Source organism: Drosophila simulans, chromosome X (assembly GCF_016746395.2).
Source record: "Drosophila simulans strain w501 chromosome X, Prin_Dsim_3.1, whole genome shotgun sequence".
NCBI classification, from domain to species: domain Eukaryota; kingdom Metazoa; phylum Arthropoda; class Insecta; order Diptera; family Drosophilidae; genus Drosophila; species Drosophila simulans.
In genome coordinates, this window is record NC_052525.2 from 703,223 (window position 1) to 722,251 (window position 19,029).

Below are 19,029 nucleotides of genomic sequence, written 5' to 3' on the forward strand. Positions count from 1 at the left end.
TGCCACCTACACACCACTTTATTCCCTGTGCGCAAACAGTCCGCAAAATGTCTGTTTGCATTTCGTTAAATCAATTTAATGAACCCAAAACACAGAATTTTTCACGCTTCAATATGCCGAAAATTTGTCAATTGAGCCCACCCTCGATTTCCCCACTCTCCGCCTCCACCAATTCCATCTAAATTTCAAGCAGCATATTTTTAAGGGAGAACGTGGTCAGTGGGGAGGTGAATGGGGTTGGGGCTGTGCGCATGCTGCATACATAAATCAATTTCAATTAACGTTAATTAAATACGCATCAAGTGGGCATGACCACAAAGCAAAATACAGGGGCGGCGGCCAAAAAGGGGGTGGATTCTTGTTGTCAGGGTGCTTACCAAAAAAAAGGGGGGAGGGCTGGTGGGTGGTAAGTGGGTAGCAGGCCGCACAAAAAAGGAGATTGAAGCGGCGAGTGAGAATCGCAGATTGGCATAGAAACCGAAAAGCCCCGCAAAGTATGCTCTGCAAATTGAAAATGAAAATGGAACAGCGTGAGTGGGCAGGGGTGGCTATCTGTCTATCTGGCTATCTGTCTATCTGGCCATCCACCCACCACCCACTATTGCACGCGTCTATTTTGTGGTTATGCGCTTGGCTTGTCACGAACCATGAAACCAGAGCCAACTACATACGAAACATGCAAAAAAGTTGGCAACATAAAAAAGGGGGTAGGAAGGAGATTATGGAACAAGCAGATACCCTGCTCATAAGAAATTCTAGCAAAGATTTAACCGGGTCCTGCTTTCTTCGCTATAACGAATTTGCTCCCACCATCTATTCAAGTTTTAAGCTGGGCAAACTCTTTCCGAGCTTCGGGAAAAGATCACGTTTTTTCGTTCATCTCAAGTGGGAAGAAGTCCCAGCTCCATAAGCTCCCCAAACACACACACACATACGCAGATAAACAAACACTGCAAATGGGAACTTCGAAATATGCAGTTCTGAAACCGCAATGATGGGACTGACCATGTGAGAAGGACGAGCCCAAATGCACAGTCCTAGAAACCCAGGACCATGGAAACGAAACTCCCACCAGAACAGACACATCACTTTTAGCGTTACACGGGTAACAATGCCAGTCAGTGACTCCACACCCACTTCCCCCCACCCAGCTTTTTTTCTCCTGCTTTATTTTCCCATTTTAGCCCGATTCTGCGTTTTTCGGTTATGGGCCTGCAAATGACATTGATATTTTTCCAGTTTGCCATATTCGCGAATTCGGGGAAATGGAGAAGTGAGTAGAGTAAACATTTAGATTGGAAATGCTGTACCCTTAATATTCGAGATTCGCAACTTTTTTCACCGGATTTTCTGTAAATTAAATTTATTTGGCTTAAATCTAGAAAAACATGTGTATCGCTTCACTTAGAATGAAGTGAGTGAAATGGGAAATCCGCAGTGACTTGTGTGACATCATGGCAACTGCTTTCCCTTTCGGCACTTTCACCAATTTCACCACTTACCCCGCACCCCGTAGGATGTTATCGCCGTACAAATACTTTGCCCGCGTAAATCATTCATAAAAGTATAAATGTAAAGCAATGTAAAGGGGATGGGGTTGTTCTTTTCGGCTTTTGTATTCAGTTTCAACTTTCGTATAATTACAAAACTCATTAGTGCAGAAACTTTTTGGTCGTCGACCCTTGGAAAGTATGCACTGCTAATTGAAATTGAAGTTGTTAAAGACGGAGTGGGCTGGTCGCAGCATTTTTGCAAAGTCGTAAACTCGGATAAGCTAGCAGCCCCAGCAGACCCTCGAAAACTCAACCTCTCATCTGTGGAGCTGGCCGTATATAGAAGGTTCCCTGGACTTCTGGAGACCGTAGAACATGCTTTCTTTGGGCAGATGTTGGTCTTCTAACCCAAGCGCAGTGCCATGAGGATCAGCCAATTTTTGTCTAGGTGCAGACCATGGGATCCAGCATCCGTGCAAATGAACACCTTCAGGCGGACCAGCTGCTGGATGGCTTATGGCATTGTGCTGGCATTGCCATCGAAGATGTGCTCGAAGATGTCCGCGTCACACGTCCATCTCCTGTTTCACAGCCACCATCATCGGCTTTGATGTTTGTGTCGCATGGCTCACTCTTTAAATTCAATACGAAACTGGTGTGAAACTCGCGCTCTGCGTCTGATTTGCATTCGCAAATTGGTAATACAATAGGTAGTCGTCGGCTGCCGTTTTTCCCCCTCCAACCGCCGGAACCCGATAGTCCTGATAGCGTCCACTATATACTGGTCAGAGTGCGGGGCATTTGTGAAATTAACATAAGTGACACCATTTTGCATAATGGGGGTCTCCGAAAAATATTGTTCGGGGGCCGCCAGTCTAGCCCAATTCCAAGGAACACAACTGTACCCCCAACAAACCCGCCGGCTATAAAAGCAGAAAGCTCTGGGCTGCACTGCCTCAGTGGGAGGCTCTCCTTTCAGCAAAAAGCTGCGGGCGGCACAACATAAATAAAAGGGCACTATCAGGTGGGAACTAAACCATCAGGTGATGGGTAACTTGACCTAGGCCTGGAAATTCTTGCATTGACTGCTGATGAAATCAGCCTGGCACATTTCCGCATCTTCGGCACTTTTAGCCACAGAAATATGTGCTTTCTCTGCCCACTTGCCTGCTGCGGCTGCTCCTCATCGAAGCCTTGCCAAAAGAAAGGAAAGCAGCAGCAGGTGCAGCACCAGCCGGACGTCCTGGCGAACGTGATTTCCCAGGAGCCAGGCTACTTCAACCAGGTGACCACCAGCCAGCAATCGCTACCCAGCATGAGCCCCAGTGCAGTGTCACTGCCTCACCAGATTGACACGTCCAGCACCTTGAGCTCCTTGGCCGGCGAGGTGGATCTGTACGATATGGAAGCCTGGTGGCTCAAAAGGGCCTCCATCGAGGATTACCTATCCATAGTATCTCAGAGGAATTGATTTTTGTATCGATCCACTACATTAATGTACGACTTAGAAAGATGTTCGTTAAGAGCTCTCATATTTAATGAAACTACCGACTCTGTTTTTAGTTCTCACAAAGATTGATATTATTTGATTTCTCTGGCCACACAAACCAAAAGCACAAGAAGACAATCCTTTTCCGCCTCTGCGAGTCGCACGTGGCCCCTTTTGGAGTATGCATTTTTAAAATGAAATTACTCCACGTTTTGCGGGAGCCAGAGGTAAAGCATTCTTGTGGTTAAGACTGTGTAATAAAAATTTGATTAGCTGCTTGTTTAACTTTAATTAAGTTGATTTCGCACACACACTGAACATAGGAAAGTTAATCAAATATTTAGCAGGACCTCTTTGCTGTTTTCCCGTACGAGTGCCGCAGGGTTAAATTCCGTTTGGGCTGGGCGTACATTAACATTTTGGCTAAGCAAACTGGCGGAAGCAAACAAACAAATGCCGGAATATTCATGATGATCATTAACACACAGGATACACAGTAGAAGAGCTAGCTTCCAGGATATGCAGTCCAGGAGCAGCATGTGACGCCTGCGAACAAATTTGCACAGCCTTCGGGCGCGATTCGGGTGGGAGTTTAAGGACCCGAATATGTCTGCAGGCTCCATTATGTCCTTGGCAAAGTGCTTCAACCTAAGCCATTAGGGGTAACTTTGCCAAGATGTCATTAAAATAAAAATCGAGAGCGTGTTAAATGATTTACAAAAAGGGCGGTGGAGCGAATGGGGAAAAACAATTTCGTGGCTCTTCCAGTTCATGTCGGTGGTTTAGACTCTTGGCTGCTCCACACCACAAGCCATTTTTGTATTTTATGCTTTTTATGACTTTTCAATAAGTTTTCCCCCAAGACGAGCGGGAAAACTTTTCTTCTCGACCCATTAAAGAAGGCATGTTTAGTATCGATAAGTTGCAGTGTGGAGGAGAGCATGTGCTAGAGCTTGTAGGAATTCAAGTTAATGCAAAACAATTTCCATAATAAGATATTCTAACCCCAACGCAGCTCTGCAGTTTTACAAAAGCATCTAGACCCTATGCCATTTGCACAAAAGCGTGAGCTCGATTACAGTGTTCAGAAATTGAAACAGCAGAATTGCTCAAATGCTCGAGTAATGGCATTCGACTCTTTAAGTTGTTGCCTTCTTTCAATTAAGACATTTTCGAAAGAGATATTGAGATGGGTCCGTTCGGTGCGGATTGAGCTCAGTTTTCGAGTAATTCCGGGGCATTTGGGATTGGGTTCCTTTCCAGCTAATCGTTGGCCATTAGACGCCAATGACACTTTTATGCCACTTTAATAAACTTCAGAAGCTAACAAGCTTATGAAAGGGGGAAACGACACTTGTACGGCAAAAGTTTTCGCACGTTGCGACAAATGTCTTGAGCTGCAATCGTCCCGTGAGGTTTGTACTTCCCACAAGTTCAACTTCGAATTCGGGAAAGCAAGTTGACGGGGGTGAACACGGGGACACGCATAGATACACGCGCATACTCGTACATATGGACGGATACTGATATCAACAATCATTCCCCTAGTCCGCAAAACCCCGGGAAGACTTGTAATAACATAAGCAAGTGAAATGCATAAATAAACATTTGAGGGAAACGGCAGTTTTTCGCCGGCCCCAAACCGTTGCCTTTGTGAATTGATACAAATCGTTCAATAATCACGCAATTGCATTTTATTTCCTTCGAGGAACAGCAATTGAGGGGGCGAGCCAGGCAAGTGCGAGGAAATGTCCTTGCAACGTCCCCTTGGGGTTAAGCGGGCTCCTCGGTGGGGTAGTTGCGTTTTTGCGTTTCACATTTTATAAATGTCGCATGGTCGCACTGAACCAGATCTGCGCATATCAAAGCAAGGAAGAGCCATTAAAAGTAATTGGACCTGCAGTGCATAAAGTCAAAAGGAAGAATAGCCAGCTGGGGTAGACAGACAGCAACTCATGGCTCGCATCTCTCAGAACTGCAAATCATACGAAACCCAGAAATAGCTAATCTAGAGACATTCTGGATGGAGTGACCACCACACCTTATTGAAATAAGGCATTACTAGATGGTTATTGCTTAAAGAACCGCTCCTTTGACAACGCTCTTGCTGTATTGAGAGCATTAATTTCAGGTGCGACCACGCCCACCCCAACCACCGCCTTCCGAAACAGTGCTACCCGTTTGCAGAGTGTTATTTATCATGTGGCAAATGTTGTAATGCATTTTGTAATCGATACAAAGCAATCACAACGAATTGAAGCCAAAAGCCGGAAGGAGAGAGGGGCAGGGGCGTGCAAGGCACGTGACCAATCAAATGGGCGTGGCAGGGACTGACTGAAAAGGGGATCAAAAGGGGATGAAGCGGGATTGTGTGCGTTGGTTTTCTCTTTCTGTTGCTAAATTAATGGAGCGCAGGAGGAAGCAGGGGCGAACTTAAGCTGTAGTGACAGCGCCACGTATCTCCACCCCCTGCCCCTTTAATGCTATCAAACATAACTCAAAACCAATTTACTTGGCTTACATCAGTAAAATGGACAATTTCAAAAACGCACGTAAGTGCGTAGATGTATAGTTCCTTTGAAAGCAACACAATTATCTAGTAATAAAGAGTGCATTTCCTACATGTTTATGGCGCTTTCCCTCAGTTCAACAGTTCTAGGCCGGGATTTATGCATTTTCTTTTGCTCGCCTTAAGTGGGAGTTAACGGTGTAAGTGTAAGTGTTCCTGGTTTTTGACTGATAAGAGTGGCACAAGCCCACATCCGTAAAACAAACCCTTTGCCAATCCCCTTATGCGAGGAATTTTCGCTGGCTCAGCACACATTTGGGGGAAATTCGGGAAATAGGCCAGTGTTTTTAATGTTTTCCGCTGAGTATTCGATTTCCAAGTGGTTTCTGCAACCAATCGGAGGAATCGAATCGAAACGCCTACGGAGCTCGTCCTATTCCAGATATAACGAGGTTATTAATATTATTATGGCCAAAGTTTTGCAACCCCTTTTCGATAACATCGTTTGGTTGGGGCGTCATTAATTCGGGAGCTTAGAAAGTTTTGCGCGCAGGAATTAAAAAATGGGAAACGGATGAGAGGGATAAGACGCCAAATCGAATCAGAAAACTTTAATGACTTTATGCGCCAAACTTGTTACGCAACTTGACCCCACATTTTCGCCCTTCTTTTCGGCGGGGAAAAGTTGCAACACGTTATTGAACAGAATTCAATTAATTAGCTGCCAATAGTTGAAGCGGTTGTTTCACCCACCACGTTTTTCCCTCCAAGCCGGCTCCTCCAACGTGCATCTGCATCGCCATCAGGACCATTGCCTTCCCCTCCTCCGTCATCATTATTATTTTCGCTGCTGTGTCTAAATAATTGATGGAAAAGTCAAATTGCTGTGTGCAGGTTCTGCTGCCCTTTCCACCCCACTTTACTCAATTCTCCACCCAGCTGACCAAAGCAGAATCCTGCTCTCTTTAGTTTTTATTTCATTAGTTGCACTTACTAATTGGTTTGACACGGACAAAGGATTCGTGAGAATTTGGACATGCAACTGATTATATTCGCCACGGTCCCCGTAAAAAGTGGCAAGTTTGCTAATTGGTATAGCATCAACTGCAGATACATCACAAGGAGAAATTACGTTGAACTTGTTACGGCTAAAAAAGAAATCCATGCAAAGCAATGCTGGTTAACCCACTTCCAGGTCATCCCCATTGAATCCAGCATGGACAATTCGCATGCAAGCATGAATCAGCTTCGATCAACCCCCAGCCCTTGTCCATTTTATCCCCGCACCCCCACGGCACAACACCCCAACTTGGGTCGAGCGCCTCCGGGTCATGCATAAATCATGGATGGAGGGTTCCAAATGAAGGCAGAGCCGGGGGTGAACAACTGGCAAAGGGTTGAGCAAGTGGCAACTTTCGCTTTTGTTTAGGCTTGTCGTATTTGACTTCGGTTGAGATTTGGAATCGATAGCCTCGCCACGTCTCTTTAGGCCACTACATCCTCCGGGTTCTGGAGGTGCGCGAAGGAAGAGCAAAACGTTTTGCACGCCACAAAAGTCAGCTTAGCTTATTTATTATTTACACGAATGAAACGTGTATGAAACCGACAAAAATGCTACAAGGCGAAGAAAAAAGCAGGAAAAGTCGAAACGGGCAAGAGGGAAAATCCTCCGAGGAGAGCATGAAAATCCCCAAGTATATGTGCGAGTGAGTTTGTGCTGTTGGTGTTATGTGGTTGATTTGATTGCTTTATGCACCCAGTGAGTGGCCGCATGAATTTCAAATGAGTCGTTCATTGGCCCGTTCTCTCGCTATCTTTGTTTTTTTCATGTTCGATACCACACTTTGGTTCTGGACTTCTTGCCCCTGAAAGAGTCCCATAACTCCTGCTTTACACTTATACTAAGACTCAGGCTCAGACTCGTGAAAAATAAGACCAAAAGGTGGAGGGCTTTAAACATTTTGAGGCACGACCACAGTGCAGTCATTATCCTGGCCAAGATGGAATGGAAAACGAGTGGCAGCAGTAGAAGCAGCACCCTGTGCGATGTGGCTGCCACACAACGTGTTGCACACGTCCACGAAAGAGGCAGGAGGTTAAAGTCAGAGGTATGCGTTAGCTGGCTCAGTGTTCCTGTAGACGTAGGTGGGTGTTCCCACAGTAATTTGAAATTCATGCGCTTCGTATGTGGAATAAATTCAAGATTTTGATTTGCTGCTACGTGTGGCAAGCTGTTCTTCCTTGCACTCGCCGCCTTCTCTGCAATTGAAGGTGTGAAATCGCACATGAAGGATAATAAAAGTGAAAAGCGTGAGAGGCTGTCAGACCCTATAAAAACGGCAGGCGAAAGCAGGGGCACCAGCTGCGCCCAGAGTTTTCGAAATAATAAAAATAAATATATTTACGAGTATTCATACATTCAGAGCCCCACGTTGGGCGCCAAAAAGCTGCTAAAGAAAGTTCTGCCCCTCTGAATCGTGTTGATGCCGTTCTGTTCAGCGAACTGTTGTGGCATGTTGAGACTCAAGTGTCTAGGCAAGGTTAGGTTTGCGCCAACTAAACTACCAATTACAATTGACGAATGGGACATTAAAAAAGGTGACCTACGATTAGATGGAAGTTTGCGCATACATGGCCACAGATCTATAGGGTCCAGACTGAGTGAAAAGCTTAGAAACGTCTTCTGCGACTGGCAAACGTATAGTTGGTTGTCCATCTATAAAATGAAAGTTTATCCGCCACGAATTCCGCCCCTAGGTGCTGTGTTCAGGTTACGCCCCAAAGCAAATCATCACTTAGTGGCTCCCGAGGGCAGGATCAAACGCACACATGGCAATGGAGCCACGCACACATGCACACGCAGACACTCACATACAGCGAAATATGCTGATTACGATACGACGAAGACGCCATCTGGCGTGGGTGTGTGGGAGTTGGCCAATTCCAATGACTTTACTCTTATTTATGCCGTTCGAAAAGTAATTTATAGCATTTAACGCCTAAAAGCACACTTGCGATTTCAGCAATTTGTTTGGGGGCGAGTCTGAGCCCTAAGAGATGCCAATGATTTCGAGGACCCAGATACTCGTAGAAAACTGCGCAAGAGTCGCAGAAGCACGGCAAGCACATAAACACTCAGGCATGACTTTCATCCTCGTTCCCGCTGTACTCAAGTTTTGAGTTTACTTATGTTGAAATAGGCGCAGCAAAAAATATCCAAAATAAGGTTTGGTCGAGTAAACCGACTACGAAATACTCACTACAGAATGTAAACGTTATTTGGGACCCTCGAATGCCTAGGATTTTGTATCGGAAGGCGAAACAAGGACAATGGCTATTTATTTAGCGGACTCCGTATCAAATGTACTTTTGGGCAGCTGAGTAAGTGGTATCAAATCTGAATCTGCAGATTATTGTATGCGGTACGCCCAAAGTGCCAAACGGCTGCTTAGTATCAAAAGGCGGGAGAAGAAAGGAAAAATACATGTCAATGACTTTACAGAAAGCGGAAACTCATAAAGATAAGTGTTGACATGGTTGCCAACATGGCCGTCCTCTTATTCGCCTCCTCACTTTACTTCCTTTCCTCGCTTCTGCTCCTCTAAGTGGCATCTGTCGTCTCGTATTTGTGTCACTCACTCACACTCGCGCACATTTGTGTGTGTAGATGTGTGTGTGGGTATGCGTAAGTCGCATTTTCCTAAGATTTTGTTGCTTTTATATTAAGCCCGAGAAAAAGGAAAAGCTCAAAGAAGATTTTTGACTATGCCAACTTGAATATGCTATCCAGCTTGTTCTGCATTTACGCATTGCATGAAAATCCCAACATCCATACGTATGTACGTATGTGGGGTTTGGGATTTATTTCCTTGAAATGTTCACCATCTATCCCTATCGGGATGGAACATTATAAGGCTTATATTCCCGCCATTAATTAGGAGGCCGGGAATCTATCGTTGTTATTATTATTACTAAAGCCATGGCTGGCAATTAAATACCCGAAGCGAGACTCTATTGCTATTCATATGCCGTGTATTCAACCACGTTGAATGGACGGAACTGGGGGATCGGGGTCACCACTTGTGGTTCGTTGGCCCGGCTAATTAATGTTATCGCATTTCATGCACCACTTGCTAATAGTTATCGACAAATATTTCACTGTCTGACACCGCCAAAGGCAAAAACAACCGCATTTGGCTTAGATTTCCTTACCATGCCGGCCCCGATCCTTTACTCCTTTTTGCGATCCGGGATACGGTATTATTTAATTTGCAGGGGAGGCAACCGGAAACCGTTTACAGTTTGTTATGCGGTTCATTGGCTGCAGACCGAGGTTCTGATTTCGTATTCCCGGAACGCTTTATTTACGTAATTTATGGCTAATGTCAAGGCAATTGCCGCTGTTTGATTGATGCGAAAGAGGGGTAAATCATTGATATACTTGGAATACAACTGGTACAACACGGTCCCTATTCTCAGTCCCTGATTAATCACAGCCCATGCAAGGGTCATAAATAGTAAACTGATTGGAAAGTGAGTGGCAAACGTGTAAGCAAACTCAAGTGCCTCGGTGCCTTTTTTCAGTGTACGTAGGGGCGGCCTTTCCGTCCGGAACCGGCCTTAATTAAAAGCAGCAAATGAAATGCACATCACAGGCCTGGCCAACTTTTCGAAAACCCAAAAAAATTAAAAAAGTGTAAAAGAAAAGCGGAAGTTGAGAGAGCGAGTTGTGGAAAAAAGGTCGGAAATAATTACGCGGCCGCGGCATAAGCGAATGAGATTTTGTAGCTCTTTTGAACCGCCGTGCGCGATTTTTTGGCTCATAACAAAGATTTATGCCCCGGCAGAAGGTAAACATAAGTTTGATGCGTCTATAAGTAGCCAGCGCAGCCAGAAGCAAAAGCGGCGAAAGCTAAACAACAACGCTAGGCAAAGTGGCAAGGCAAGGTGGGTGGTGATATAAAGGCGAAAAGTTTATCCATCCACCCCTCGGAATTTGGCTAAAACTTTTCACTCCTGTTGTTCTCGTTGTTGCTGCGGTTGCATGATACGGGAATTTGTGTGGCCGCCACACACACTCCTTGAACTTTCTCGCCCATGAGCTGGGGCAAAAAGAAGGAAACTTGAGTATTTAGCCGTAAGTGGTAATAATTACGACTCCGGATACGAGGCCCACGACCCGGCATAACAGTGGGCGCCACCAAAATGGCCGGCTGGTTTACAGTTACGTTCAGCTGCACACAAGTTAATTAAGTTTAATTGGATTAAAATTATACAAAATTATACAGAAGCTCCCTCTGGCTGGACACGGCCCGCGAAATCTCCATAAAGCACAGGCTGCAGGACCACAGGATCGAGATGGCGGGATATCGATAGGACATAAAATTAAAGTTGCATCAAACTCGTTAAAGCTGAATATACATATGAAATAAAAACATAGTCAAGCCGGCCAGGCTACTAAACAACTACACCGGTACTACACAAGTTGACCTCCTAGGGCGACCTGAAAAAATCGCAATCCCCACAATGTACAGTTGCCTCGGGGACGCTAAAACTGACGTTCCATCGCTCCGGCAGGGCACCAAAAAGTTTCCTAATCAACAGTCGTGACAGGCCCACCACTCCCAGCTGCACTGCTTTATAATGCAAATGGAAAATTCTATTAGGACGAAAGAACGCTTCATTTAATTTACGAGCCAATTTGCCGCCTGTGGAGCAGAGGGGCGCTTTCGCCTCAGGAATGTTGACAAATTCCACAATATGTTTTCTATGGAGCACTTTTTGGCCCGTCCCGGCCTGGCCTGCCACCTAAAACACTCCCCAGTGCACTATTCGGATCTGGAAGAGCTTGCAGTCTGGCGGCGCTGCAAAGTATGCTTTAATTTTATGACACCAGCACAACAGCCTCCTCCAGCCCCAATGCTCTTTATTGAAATATTATGCAACAAAGTTGATGAATTTTGAGCCCGACAAACTTCAGCGGTGCACGGGGACTGCGCATTAAGCGAGTCCCGAGTCTCGGCCAGGATAAGGGGACAGGGGATAGGGGCTGGGACGCGGACCTGGGGAGTGTGGGCAATGACTCTTGGCCCTTTTATCATTGTATCAGGTGTTCGCCAGGCTCGCTCGCTCGCACACAAAGGGTGGGGGAACGCCAAGACGGCGGGCCGGGAACATAGGGAAAAATATTATAATAGCAATTGAGAATTGCTGATGAGCCCTGCCACCAGGCTGAGGACTCGACGACTCTGGGTCGCTTCGGCTTTTCGGCGAGCTGTCAGCTCACAACGATGTGCACTGGGTGAAACTAGGCTGTTCCTGAAATGAATCCATTTTAAAAATTCAGAAAGACTAGAAATAGAGTTTGGCTTCTAGGAAAGTTATAAAATGAAATCACTTTTAGTGTGCTAAGTAGCTTAGCAAATTCCGTACTACATATTGTGTTAAGCCGATCAAAAACAATGCAAATTGAAAAGCTACAGCAGACTTTAGCCGAGTTTTTCTTCGTGTGCATAAACCGGAGCTGAAGCTCCTGGTTCTTTGCACAGACTTGATGCCGAGGGAGCATTTTAATTATTCAACATTGTTGACAAAGTTTCCCCTGTCTGCGTGTGAGGGACGGCTGTTGAGCAATATGATTTGCTGCTTGAGCAGTCAAAAGTTTGCTCACAGCGATGAAAAAGCGGCAAAAGGCAAAAATTCGGTCTACAGCAGAAGCAATATGCGGCTGTTGACAGTGGCAGGATGGCAAATTGGTAGTTGCTCATTCTGCTAAAATCGCCCAAGGCAACGAATAGAGATCGAATGGCCATCAAAGGAGCGCCAAAATCCAGATTTTAACAAGTTTAAAAAGCTGGCATATAGTGAAGGATATTTCGGCTCACTTGCAATGACAATGGAAATTATTGAATTAATTTTGAAATTATCGATTGTGCTACAAGGAGAGGTGACTACTCCCATTATTATAATCCTTAGGACTACATGTTTTTCTTAACAGCAGTATACCGTATAGTATATAAACAGCTGACAGCAGGAGCACGCTTTCGTCGAGTGTCTCGACTACTAGATACCCGTTACTGAGATGAAAAGATAATGAGAGAAACTCGATGTTGCAGAAGAGCCCCACTAGATCCCTAGAATCGGTTGATGAACTCTTTCTTTCTGTTGCACTCTTTTAAACGAATATAGTATACCCATTTTAATAACAAAATGGGATGAAGTAGCACGGACCGGAAGGACCAAAAAGCCGGAAATGCAAGACTCAGAACCGCAGCAGCTCAGCTCGGCATTGGCGCAACATTTTGGTCGACGCGCCTCAATAATTCTGTTTGCCCACATGGCAACCAGGCAGCGCAGGAGGGGAATAGTGCGTGGTCGAAAAAAGAGCTGGCCGGGGCCATGGGCACGGGAAGAGAGGGTCGCGGAACCGCCGCACGCGGGCTGCGGTCGGTGCAAGCATGTTTCGAGTGGCTTTTGCGGCATTAAGGCGGAGACACAGACAGAAAAGTAACACTTCCATGGCAACAAAAGCTGCTGCTAACGTATGGGATGGGATACCCAGTATCTAAAATATTTTTGGGGACCCTGACCTGCGACTCCTATTATCCGTACTCGAGGTGCGATTTCCAAATGTGAGGCCAAGAAGCCGAATTACGCCAATTTCACGAACCGTGCTCCTGCTTTTCGCAGTGACCACGGCACGAGAACCAACCGACCATTCACGGCCCATGCGAATTACCATGCAATTGTTTGCCTTTGGCAGCCCCATTCCGTTTCAGTTCAGTCCCGCCAACTGACCAGCGCCCACTGCCCAACATCCACCACCTAACAACACCCACACAGGCCAAAAGTCAAACCGAAGCCAAGCAAATGTGGCAAGGAAGCGAACCGAAATGGGATGGAACGCCAACCGGAAGTGGCAAAAAGAGGAGCGAAGAGCCGCACAGGACTCGCAGACTGCCTGGCGTCGTCATCGTCATCGTCGTCGTCATTTTCAAGTGGCGCGGCCATTATCGATTAAAAAAGTTCGGTAGCGTGGCGTACAGCAGGAGGTCAGGTGAACTGTACGCATACACTGAGCGAAGAGCGCAGTCAAAATGTTTTCACCAGTTTCATAACTCAATGGGATTCACTTGGAAAGGAGAAAAAGATAACCCTATGAAATAATTTACCCCTGTGACATTGTACTTTTGTACTTTGTGTCAAGTACTTTTTTCGCTCTGTGTAGAAGGGAGCGATGGTTTAAAAGGAAGCGATGGTGCAGCCGTGGCACTGCACTTTTTCTGATTAACTGTTGCATAATTTTCGGGCCTGCGGTTTTCCTTTGTGAGCGGCGGCCTGCTAATTGAATTTGCATGACAAATCAGGGCACTCACTCGAATGAATAACGAATTGTGAGTGCGCATATGAACGGGGGGTCTGGACTGTGGAATGTAGAATGCGGGCCTGAAAGTTACTTAAAAATGTGTGCGGCTCCAAAGAAGGAGAAACGAGGGGGTCTTCACACAATAGACTTGCATATTTAAGCACGACACTTACATACATATATGTTCCAGCTCCGTTCTCCGTCTCCGCCAGCTTTTCGGCAGCATTTCGGCGGCGAGTCGAACAATGAGGCTTTTGTATGCCACAACGCGCTTGCTTTTTTATTCCTGCTGCCCTCACAGAGGAAGACACGCATATGCCACATACGTGGTCCATTGTTTGTATTGAACCCAAGGAGCAAAGGGATGCGATGGTGGCAAGGGCGGGGCAAGGGGCACCCAGAAAGCCGAGCAGAGAAAGGCAAGCGAGCTCTCGACTGGGGCGTTTTCATTTGCGCTTTAAATCTAAGAATAATAGCCGCCTTGATTACATTCACGCCGCTTTATGACAAGCGGAAAAAATGAGACGGCGGAAGAGGGAAAACACATGGCGGGAAACAAAAACAACGAAGGTAGGGAAAAGCACAGTGAAGCGAGTTCTTAAAGTGATGAAATCAAAGATAAAGCATATCTAGGAATACTTTAGATCGAACTTTAATCAGGTTTAGTTTGAATTCAAACCATTCCTGACATTGACGCATTCGATAAGTTGGCTAAGAAAAAGCTGGTAAGGCAGTGAAGTTCCTGCCCCACATCAATCAGCTGTGTCAAAATGCAGGATGCAGGATTGCAAAGAAAGTCGAGGAGGCACGACGAGTATACACCCATCGATGGCTGCTTTGCCTCACTGTGCGCCTCACTGTGTGGCTCAAATGAAAAGAAATGAAATTAAGTGGCATGTTGTTGCTCGTTCGCCTCGGCGTGGGAGGATGTGGGAATGTGGCCACGCATGACCAACTTGCAACCACCCTACCACCCAAGGCACCCAAAACAGAACCACCGCACTCAAACAGACGTCGTCTGCCTGCCACTTGAGCCCTTCACAGTAAGCCTGTTAAACATTTCGAGTGTTAATTGTGTGCGAACAACAATAACAGAGGGCATGGGCAGTGGTGTGGCACTGGGATTGCGATTGAAAGGAGGTGAGGTGGTGGGCGAGGCGTGATTGAAGGCTGAATGGCGGATCCTGGTGGCTGGAAGCTAGAGAGGACTGACAGGCCGGCGTGATTGGAGCATGGCATGCTTAAGGTTGCTCCTGCGATATTAACTTGTGTTTTTTATGCCTAACAGGATCTGTGGTTCAAGAGGCACGACAGGATTATGTTATCTCGTTGAAGGACCCTTGCCACCGAGTACGAATATTCCGCACTAGGATTTCGGCAGACTATAGTGACAGTTCTGCCAAAGCACGCTGTATCGACTCATGCCACCCAGTCACAACTTTCCCCGTATTATATGCATAGCATTAGCCTCGCACAGTGAACTTGAGCAGCCGCATCGAATGGAAATCGCTACGCTTCTACCCCATATCCGATCGCATCCGCTCAGCTTCTGGGCCAGTTCATGTACGATGGCAGCTGTAGTGGAGTCGCTGCAGCTTATCCTCCTTGCCATCGCAGTCAGATGGGGTGATGCCCTTCATCGGGGAATCCCGGTGCAGCAGCAAAACTACGGCTATGTGATGCAGATCTACGGTCCACAGTTCCTGGCGGCCGGATCGCTGTTCAGTGCCCGTTACGTCTTAACGGTGGCTCACTGTTTCAAGAAGAATACCAAGCCGGAGGAGCTGTCAGTGCGCGCGGGCTACAGGTGGATAGCCTGGGAGTTCAGGGGCAAGCCAGTGGCGGGACTCCTGCGCCACCCGAAGTTTTCGCCCCTATCCCTGCGAAACGACATCGCCGTGCTGAGGGTCAAGGCGGCCGTTTCGCATTCCCACAAGATCAACTACATCGGCCTGTGCTCGCGGCCATTGACCCCTCTTAATACGTTCGCACCGCCGCAAGAGCTTGTGGGCTGGAATTTGATGCATATCACCCAGCCCCTTAAATCTATGAGTGTTCAAGTGGAACCCGAGAAAAACTGTCGTCAATGGTTTCCCCAGATCTCGGGCGGCGTGACCTGCGCCTCAGCCACGAAGGGAGAGGGGCTGTGCTATGGGGACTCCGGGGATCCCCTGATCAGCGAAGGAGAAGTATGCGGTCTGGCAATAGCCTTTCGAAAATGCGGAGATAAGCGGTATCCCGCTCTCTTCACGGAGGTTCACTACCATCGCGCCTTTATCGCAAAAGCCGTGCTAACCTTGGACAGGGAAATGCTGAGCAGGTCACGGAGCTGAGACGGGTGAGCTAATATTATACTTGTACTTAAAACTACGCCAAAAAGATCACGTAAAACATACCCAATTGCAGCTGAACAAAGTGTGTTTGTGGTTAAAAGACTCACCTGCAAGAGAACAGAGGAAAAATTCAATTATAACCGAGAAAAAGAAAGGGAACAAGAGCAGAATAAATTTTCTTTTTGGTGTAGTATCGCAAGAGAGCTCTTACAATATATACAATACGCATCTGAATATTTTTTGCCATTTAAGGCACCCTTTGTTTGTGCAAAAAAGAAAATTGAAGTCTTCATCGAACTTACAGAGTACAGCAGCTCACACTTATTGATAAATTCTATCGACTGTCGTATTCTTCTTGGTCCAAACAACTGTTTGCCTTCGAAGGCAAATCAATTTGCGCTCTACATAAAAAATCAACAAAAGGTCCCAAGTCTGAGTAGGTTTGGCAGAGGAATTGGAAGGCGGGTTGGCTGCTTCTGGTCGCTCGAAAATCACGGCACATAACCCATTAACCCGCCGCTCCAGCAATGCAGGTGAGGCAAACGAGGAGGTCGGCGATGACGATTTACATACAATTCTCCCGGCGTTTTTCCCTCGCTTTTTCTGTAAGCCTGCCTGTTCAGGAACATTTAATGAATTCATATGTTTAATAAAATCTACGCGTGAACATGAATATACAGCGTGGCGGCGGAAAGGAAATGGTGCCGCACAAAAGGACAACCCGAGTCCCACGAATCCTGGTAGTTCCGCAGCACAAAAGTGTGCAACGCAAATGGGAAAGAACGTGGGCGATGCCGAGGGGGGAGCCATGGCAGCGGATGGAATAGCAGTTTCTTTTTGAATAGTTTGACGATGACAATGACGATGACGACATGTTGACGTCCTGTCGCCTGGGTTCTCTAAGGTTCTCGAGTCTCGAGAATCAAGGGACAAGCGCAGGACTCTGAGCTTCTCGTCCAAATTAAAATCATATTAAATTTGCATATTTCGCAAGTGTCGGAACAAAGTGTGCGAGTCATTGCTATCGGTTATCGGGATAGCGACAGGTGTTGCATAACAGACCACGTCTGGCGGAAACACCCATTTGGAAGCACCCACTCAAAATTCACAATCTCAGTGGGAGCCAGGCGGCACTTTAAATGCAAAAGTGCCAAGAATTAACATTCGAAAGTGCTCAGTATGTATTTAGTTTTGGAGGAATTAAAGCGAGCTGTAAAATATGTGCTAGCCAAATAAAATAGACAAGGGTCGAAATAGGAAATCTAAAAACGCCCTGAAAGATGTCTTTCGATTATTTATGTCCATCATCGATGGATTATTCATGGGCACTCAACACGTACCAACCAGGCTACAAGAGTAACTAGGACGACCAAACCATCATTGTGCCCAACTTACTCCCACTAAACAAACAGACCTCACATACACAGGCACAAAAGTTTTCGAAAAATTCTCGACCACAAAACTGTCGAAAAGAGCACTTCCAGTGACCCAATCTCTAAAAATAAACAGAAAGAGTCATCCTGACGACCGACAGAGGTGAGGCAATTTGCGAAAACTGGCGTAGGAGGTCCGAAAGTCGGTCAAGTTATTGTCGGAGAAACGGAAAAAGCCCGAGAGAAGTCATCCAATTGGCGATTGTGATAAATTGTACTTTTTAGCAATTTAAGCCCGAGGAAAACAGAAGCTGACAGAGAATTCTGGATCGCGTCAGCCCCTCATCATAATCAAGGGAAAGGGCCGAAAAGGTTTGACTTTTCTGGCCAAGACTTCCATTCTGAGTTTTCCCATTTCCCTAGCTGTCCGAAATGTAAAACTTTTTCACTAATAATGCCTCAATTGTGCTACATTCCCGGGTACGGGGATAAAAAGGATTGTTCACTCTTTCCCATACCATACCATACCATACTATACCATAAAAAGCCACACACCCACACATATGAAACACATTACCCTAGTTACTTTTTTTGACTGGCTTTTCCCTATTCCACTCGTATTTTTCGTTCTTTTCGTATCTTGTGTATTAATCCTAATTGAAGGGAAATTCCCTGACGGACACGCACTTTTCTTGGGGTGAGGGTGGCAACCCTTTTTCTCTCTCTCTGTTGTTGTTTGGAAATAGTCTTCTCTGTTCTTGGCTACTTTACGTCGCTTTTCTGTGTAGTTTTGGTTTCACTTTCGTAGCTGGAGCTAAAAAGTGAACTGGGGACTTAAGGATATCTCTCGAGAGAGCAAGTGTGGGGGGCCAGCATGAATAGATAAATTCTGGCCGACCTTCCTCTCAGCTTTCCACATCCCCTACATGTGCCTTGCCTTCAATCAAAAAACCGTGGCATACATTCTGGCCTTGGCCCCTATCTTATAATTACACTGTCACAGGATGTCCTGCCAGAAATGGCGGTAAAGTAGAAGTGGAGGATGAGGAAAGGGAGCACAAAATGCTCAAATAGACATTTAATGATTCCCCATTGTCATTACATAAAGGTGACTTATAAAAACATTATTTCACACGCACACAAGGGAGAGGCAAATGGCAGAAAAGAGGGCAAATTGGGGGAAATTCTCGAAGGAAAGCCATGCGGGCTGAGCTTATTTGTTGCCACGCAGGCATTTCACGTTGGCTAACGAGCACTTTGGGCATACAATGATCTTATTCCGACGCTGCTTGTCCAAAAGAGAAGGCCATATTAAAACCCACACGGAGACAACTTTTGGTATGCGGGCATGTTTCATTATTTTCAAACATTTGGCTAGGCAGAATAAAATCAGCATTGGTCACACAGGCATTAGCTGGTCACACTCTGGTCACTCTGGACTTGGGGTTTCAAAACCACTGTGATGGT

General features: G+C 46.1%; 3 protein-coding genes across 3 annotated transcripts in view; 2 read left to right on the plus strand and 1 right to left on the minus strand.

Annotated features, from left to right (window-relative positions):
* LOC6724819 (uncharacterized protein CG43867) overlaps nt 1–19,029 on the minus strand; it is an 85,010-nt gene that overhangs the window by 38,712 nt on the left and 27,269 nt on the right.
* LOC27207984 lies at nt 2,431–3,041 on the plus strand. The gene has a single exon (XM_039297132.2). It carries the CDS (start codon nt 2,638–2,640, stop codon nt 2,962–2,964), a length of 327 nt encoding a protein of 108 aa, XP_039153066.1. The 5' UTR covers nt 2,431–2,637; the 3' UTR covers nt 2,965–3,041.
* Nucleotides 15,425–16,423, plus strand: LOC27208385 (seminase). Its single transcript, XM_016183968.3, has 2 exons — nt 15,425–16,194; nt 16,263–16,423. Exon 1 carries the CDS (start codon nt 15,425–15,427, stop codon nt 16,187–16,189), a length of 765 nt encoding a protein of 254 aa, XP_016037601.2. The 3' UTR covers nt 16,190–16,194; nt 16,263–16,423.

What these genes read in the sequence shown, in the direction of transcription:
- LOC27207984 (XM_039297132.2), top strand. Translation starts at nt 2,638, where the DNA reads ATGTGCTTTCTCTGCCCACTTGCCTGCTGCGGCTGCTCCTCATCGAAG.
- LOC27208385 (XM_016183968.3), top strand. Translation starts at nt 15,425, where the DNA reads ATGGCAGCTGTAGTGGAGTCGCTGCAGCTTATCCTCCTTGCCATCGCA.